Source organism: Theobroma cacao, chromosome 4 (assembly GCF_000208745.1).
Source record: "Theobroma cacao cultivar B97-61/B2 chromosome 4, Criollo_cocoa_genome_V2, whole genome shotgun sequence".
In the NCBI taxonomy this organism is placed as follows: Eukaryota; Viridiplantae; Streptophyta; class Magnoliopsida; order Malvales; family Malvaceae; genus Theobroma; species Theobroma cacao.
The window spans coordinates 3872090-3879423 of NC_030853.1; the positions used below are offsets into that span (position 1 = coordinate 3872090).

The 7334-nt window shown below is 34.3% G+C and overlaps 1 protein-coding gene across 1 annotated transcript; it reads right to left on the minus strand.

Moving 5' to 3' along the window:
* On the minus strand, positions 4108 to 6484 carry LOC18601206 (nudix hydrolase 18, mitochondrial). Its single transcript, XM_007032063.2, has 5 exons — positions 6004 to 6484; positions 5127 to 5229; positions 4931 to 5014; positions 4717 to 4845; positions 4108 to 4612 (listed from the first exon to the last, which is right to left on the minus strand). Exons 1-5 carry the CDS (start codon positions 6099 to 6101, stop codon positions 4481 to 4483), a joined length of 546 nt encoding a protein of 181 aa, XP_007032125.1. The 5' UTR covers positions 6102 to 6484; the 3' UTR covers positions 4108 to 4480.

Below are 7334 nucleotides of genomic sequence, written 5' to 3' on the forward strand. Positions count from 1 at the left end.
TGTTTGGACTAGCTGCACCATGTCCAAATCTAGACACATTCACACAGCCATTAAATTCTCCTTCTAGCCGCCAAGATGTACTGTCCAAACATAGACAACAACTAACCGCTACACAGCCATATTCCCACACGATATATCCGAAGCTTTAGGACCATGATCTTCAGCAAACAGTCAACAACTACCTCATATATGGAAATTAGCATTTGAATAACCCAAACCAGCTCCAGATAAGCATTCAATTTAATTTAGTGAGAATTCTAAATTAAATAATAAGAGATATCCAAAGCAGACATTCAACACAACCAAACTACTCCCCAAAGACTTGCAAAAAATCATTAACTCGACTAACACCCTCCTTAACCAATTTACCAGCTTCAGAATTTCCCTCATGTTTAATACGAGTGATTCTCCATTGAGAAATTTCTTTCTGCAAGTTAGCAATCTGTATCGAAAGCTGCCTAAATCTTCATGGACCTTCATTTGGTTTAATTACCCAATTAATAGCATTAGGCAAATCACTCTCAATCCAAAGATTTATAGAGTGGTGACACAAAACTCTCAAGAACAATTGAAATGCTTCTCTAATAGTTGAAAGTTGAGCCAAACTTGAATTCCCTACACCAATCGATCTTGAAAACTTTAAAACTATTCTGCTTGTATGATCCATCAATAAACCACCAATCCCGAACTTCCTTGGGTTGAGCCATCCAATTCCAGGATAACCCATACCTCTTCCTTCATAGAATCCTTCACTTGCCTTGGAATTGAGATCGAATAAGGCCATCTGAAAATATTTTCAATATCATCTACTGACTTTGGCCATTTTGCTTTACTCCACAATGCAATCCGCAACTTAATTAAGTCATATAGGTAATCTTCATCCCATACTTTATTATTGAAAACAATATCATTTCGAAACAACCATAAGGACCATGTGATTACATAGAAAGCCAAGATCCAACTTTTACGTTTACTACTTCGCCTAGTTCCGATTGGATCGTAGTTAAAATATTTGTCTAAATTGGAGCACTGTAGTAGTATGCATAGACTGAGCATGATGCGGTATTTGGAGCATAGCTTTTATTCTAGAAGTCTAATTGATGTGATTCTTGCGTCATTGGAAAATTAAAAAACAAGGATAAAATTTTTATGTTTACCATTTAGCCCAGATGATATTGAAATGAAAATCGTGTTAGAAAGTGCTCGACTGCTATAGTTCTGCACAAGGCAACAGTGGAGGAAGGCCTCGATCTTGAGTTACTCAAGGCTGTAGCATCAAGGAAGACAAGGTCGCAGCGCTGAGGAGAACAATGCTGCAGCACTGATGAAAGGAAGTGCACCATACATTTTTCTGAGGCTAGAGCATTGTGGAGCTAACAAATCATGGCCACGATGCTATTGTACAAAAATTCAGTGCCGTAGTGTCAAACAATATGGTTGCGGCACCGGATGATTTTTTAAAAACAAAAATTTGATTAGATTTTAGAAATTAGATTACTTGGAGCTTATTTAAGAGACCTTTTTCAGAGGTTTTAAGGGAGAGACATCAAGCAACTACTCTAAAGAAAAGGAGCCAAGAACAAAGTAAGAAAATAAGAGAATTTGAAAGAGAATTGAGATTGCAAAGCTTCAACACTTAGTTTCTTTCTCTACTTTTATGTTTTTGGCTTGGATTCATGGCTAAATTTATTTGGATGTTGTTTTTATTAGTTATAATGAGTTAAATTATCTTTCTAGGATTGTGGTGGATTTCAACATGTAATCTGAATATTTGTTTCGTTTTTATTTACTATGAATGGGTATAGTTTTGCTTATTCAACTTTGTTCTTAATGCTTTTGATTACTTGGTCAACAATTAATTGATTTGTGAATCTAATTGTGACTTAACAAAGAGATTTTAGATTGAACTAAGGTTTGAATAGTGTACGTTCACGTCACTTGGTGATCTGATTTGCGATTTGGGTAGACATACGCCAATTGCCATACATAGCCAAATTAGAACACTAGTTTAATGAACTTTATTTAATTGATTCCTATAGATATATGGTGACCTAATTAAGTTAGGTATTTGGATAAGCATCTCGACGGATACTTGTACATAGCTTTGGATTCTAGGTTGATAGGACCGCCCATGAATGTAAATAATAAGAGAAGCTGGTATCAGATGAAGTATTGAATGAACCCATAATCCTAAGTTTTAGTCTATTACCTTTGTCAAGTAACTGTAATTTCTGTTAGTTAACTTAGTGCTTGTTTTAATTAATTTTTTAAAAATTTTAGTTCCTTAAATAAAATTAATTTATCATAAATTTTAGTACTTAGTAAAGATTTAGGAACAAGTCTTCGTGGAAACAATATTTTACTTCATCACTATATTACTTGTTCAATACGTATGCTTGAGTGTGCAAAATCGACAATAGTCCCTTTGTACTCACTCTTAATATTAATAAAACAATTTTCTTTTATGTGGCTCTAACAATTGCCTATATGACATTTATTATGCCCTATGATTTCGATATTGCATTTCCTTAAACTAATTTTTTACTATTATTAATGTTAAGTTTTTGAGTAGTTGCAAAAATTGAAAATAAATAAGCATATGGTGTTTGTTTAAAGGATTTTTAGAGATAGAGAGCATGCTAATGAGTGCATCTTCTTCTGGTTCTAGTGTAGAGAAACCCAACACTAGAAACCTTAACTGTCTTTTAAGAATTGTTTAAGTGTAGAGTTTAGGGAAAAATTATGAAGGAGAAAAAGGGAAAAATATTTTTTTGATATGAAATATAAACTCAAAGAACAATTATGAGATAAAATATTTTGACGGAGTAAGAAGTTCTTATTCGAGAGTGTATGCTCAAATGAAGTGAGTGCATATTTATAAGTTAATAACTCTTAAAATCCTAATCTTAATCTAATTTAACCTATATCCAAATCTAATTTACATAATCAAATCTAAGAATTCAAATTAGATCTTCTAGTGTTTGGCTTAGTTTGAACTTCTTGAGTTGTAATACAATGGATAGTCACACATATATTCATAACAATTTTGACTAATAATAATAATAGAAAAGACACATGGCAACTTGGATAATTGAGAAAGGAAGTGGGGCAAGAAATGGGGCATTGAATTTGGATTCTAAATTTCTTCCTTTTGTTATCTATTTGCGCCAAGGTAAAGAAGTATAAAAAGTAACAAGAAGTGTTTGGAAAAAGTAAAACAAATTCATTATAGATAAGATCATATCTAAAAATTAATTAAAGAGAGGACAAGTTTTTATGGCATGATATCAAAAATTTTTTTTAATTATTTAAAAAAATTAAATAAGTTTATTTGTTATTATGTTCAATTAAGTTTTGATACTTGTAATTTGAGTCAAATAGGCTCTTAAAACTAACATTGACTATTTGTCATTAATCAAAATTTTGATTATCATTTTATGTAAAGTGGTGGTAACATGACATGTTGATATATAATAATAAATGATGATGTGACATATTGATATGTCATAGTAAATAGTGATATAACATGCTGATATAGTGTGATAATATGATTATGCAATACTTTTCACTTTCAACGTCTTAGTTATATGAATATAAAAATGAAAAGTAACGTTTTAATTAATAATGGTTAGTTAACTTATTAGTTAAAAATTTATTTGATTTAAAATAAAAATATACAGATTTGATCAAACATAATTTTTTTTTTATAAAAATAAACTTAGATTGAATGTAAATAAAAAAATAAAATTTAATTTAGAAGCTTTTCAAAACATTACGTCCTTTATTTTCCACTTCACTACTTATACTTTTCCGAAATGTCAGGTAAACAAAATTAAGATTATTTAATTTTCTCATCACATTTTTCCTTTTACGCCATATAACTGCAGTTAGTTTCATGTTACTCTATTGGACTCCATTTCATTCATTTTAGTTACAATGTAAATTGAAACTCATAATCTTAATGTTTTGCAATAAAGACAAAGGGTGAATTTCCAGTTTGAAGTGAAATTAGGGTAATTATCCTAATTTAAACTCAAAACACATGGAATTCGGAAATCTGCTGCCTGTGCAGACAAGTCGACCGAGGTCTTGGGAACATGGACAATATTAAGCAAGTATAATAACTTTACTTTGAAAAAACCAAATCCATTAGTCCTTCAGTCTTTTATTTTCAGAAACTATATTGTACATTGTTCAACATATTTGCAGTTGCTGTCTTGCTGAGTGACATAACTGGACATCCCAATGGAGATTCCAGCCACAGCTTCAACTCCATGCTAAAATGGAAGGAGTTATGAGCCTGAATGACCTTGGGCAAAGCTAACAAGCTTCAGTTCTGAAGGGACCCTGAAGATACCTCGTACTCTTCTCAGCTGTTCTTTCATGTATTCATTCCTACCCATCTTTAATTTCGGTCTAACCGCAAACTCGTTGTGCTCTTGCACAACTTTCTATTTACAAATCAGCTTGATTTCTTCGGCTAACATAAGGAACAAGGGGCAACTTCTTCCTCATCGAGTTGGCGCTGAGACATGAGACGTTGTTCTAGTATATCTAATGCTTCCTTCATCCATGAGTATTGGCATGCTTTTCTAGCTTTATCAACACTCATCTACACAAAAAAAAAAAAAAAAAGGAATACAGTCAAAACTTTGTCCAACAGATCAATTTTTCTTTTTGGTTAAATTAATTGATTCTAAGCAAAGTTGAGCATACCCATTCTCTTTGACGAACATTCTTCTCTGGCCAGATGTCTAACTGCTCTTGAACAAGTAAAGGGAACATATATCCTTCATAATGGGTGTCATGGGTCTTACTCTTAAAATTCCATTTACCCAATTCATGCTGCAAAAGAAGTAAGCTCCAGTCACTCTATGTAACACAATCAATAGCAACAGAACTTCATTCCTAAAAATAAGCAAACATTAACCTCAACAATGCCTCGTACACCAGCCTCCTCTAAAGTCTCACGAGAAGCTGCCTCCTTCTTGGATTCATCTATTTCCCAACCTCCCTGGAAAGAGTATGTATTGAATTATGTTAATAAGAGGTGAATCGAACTGAAACAATCTACTCATGTTAACTTAGCATGTTACATAATTTGTTCATTTCAATTGTTCAAGTACCTTGGGAAACAGCATTCCTTTGCCTTTCTGTGAACTGATGACAAGGACTTCCAGTTCTTGTTTTTCCTCAACCGAGGAAGTTTTATATCGGTAAGGTATGCATCTGCACCGCAAAAGAAGGCAAAAGGTTCAAGTTCAGCAACCCCCCTGCGGCGGCATATAATTCTGGGCAAACACTACTCAACACCTGATACGCTTGTCAGGTGTGAATCAAATGCAAATCATGCTGCAGAATTTTCCTTTTCCCCCATTTTCTTAAAGAAAACACTAGTAAGGATTAGTTACAAAAGTCAAGAGAACAATGAATGAGATGTTCCATTTTCTTCAATTTTTTCCCATACAGTGTGGGCCATACTCTACGAGAAAAACAGGCATATTGTTGAAGTAGATGGTGGGCATGTCGGCCATGTCGGCCCCATGAAGCTTTCTAAACTATATATGAAGACTTTTATATAATGGTAATATGATAAAACAAAAGAGTTTTGTTTAAGCACTCCTTAATCTTATCACATCAAGGACTTGTTTGGTTTGCTCGATTCGATTGAATAACTCTTGCATCTAGTGGTATTCGGATAGAGTTATTCTAATAGTAAAGAAACAATAAGATTATTACTCTATTTTACTGTTACAAAAAACGAAAGGCCGCTTTACAAAGTCATCAGCTCGTCTTCCTCTCACAAGGTCTGATAGCTGCCTGCAGGAGTTTTATCTCCAAGGGCAATGGATTTAACTATCAAAAAACAAAGGAAAACCTACCTAGTACATGGATTTAATCAAAGAAATGATGGAAACTTGAAAGACTTTGAACTTGTTGAGAGAAAATTAGGAGAGAGAGAGAGAGAGAGAGAGAGAGAGAGAGAGAGAGAGAGAAACCGACCCGACAACTAGGCGACGGCCCTTGCTGTAACGCTGCAAATGTCTTCCTGTTCGAGACACTAAGGGAACCACATTCTCTTGAGGTACCAAGGCCACCATACTTGGCTGTTTTCAGAAACTTGGGATGGTATTTCAAACAGAAACACTCTGAATTATGGAAGGGAAAAGGAACAACGACGTTGTTGCAGAATCCTAAGGGCACCGATCGTTTTTGTGTTAGTGGCTATGGTGTGACTTAAGAACTTGTGAGAGGAAAGGGACACCAGATACGACCCATTTTAATAATGGTGGAGAGAGAGAGAGAGAGACGTCGTGGTTTATAGGGAGCTGAGCCTACGCCTACCTGGCGCCTTGCATGAACCGAAGACGACGTGTCTCTGACGCACCAGCTGAGCTAAGCCTCCCTCCCCTACCGATAGAGATATGGAAGCAGATCAAATTGTTGTAGGAAGGAAAATAGTTCTGACATCAACCTGTACATGGTTGGATTTTCACATCCACCCAACTTGTCTTGAATATTTTTTATTAATATTTATTAAGGATATAAGCGAGTCAAGCTACTCGCAAATTATTTGTTCTGCAACTTTTCAACAATCCAAAATTTTTAATATATGATTAATCAGAATGGTACAAGTATAATAATTAAAGTTTTTGAATTTTTTAAATATTAATTAGATATTTTAATTTTTATTTGATTTTTCAATGTTCAATATCTTATATATACATGTACACATTTGAGATTCCGTTTACTAAGATGCGATCGGACAAGGAATATTAAAATGAAGGCATTTTTTTTTTTGAAAAGCAGAAGGAGATTTCATTGATAATCAGGAAAAATGCCTTCCCCTTTACAAGAGCCATGGCGGACAGCCATAGCAAAACAACAAGACAGCCATAGCAAAACAACAAGACTATTGGTAAGTATGCCCTTATCCCATAAAAGTATACTCTCCCAATACTCCTGTTCAAAAGAAGGTAACCTCTCATCACAACACTAAATATCTTTGTTGAGCTTACAAAAAGAAGCAGCAAAAAACCTGACCTTCCAACCAACATTCAGAACAAAAAAGGACAGAAACATGAGACAGACTCAAAAAACAAAAAGATACAATGCTATACGGTCAGCAAAAAGCTTCCTCCACTCTTTCCAGAGAAACCATCAGCAGAGTCGAAACCGAAATCCTCCATCGTCAAGTTCCCAACACATATCCTTCTGGAAACTGAACTCTCAGAATTGCCTTCATGGTAATGCAATTATGAGGGGACACCGGGATCAACAAGGAATCCTAATCTTCCAGCACAAACAACAACCAAAAGACATCCCAAAACAAG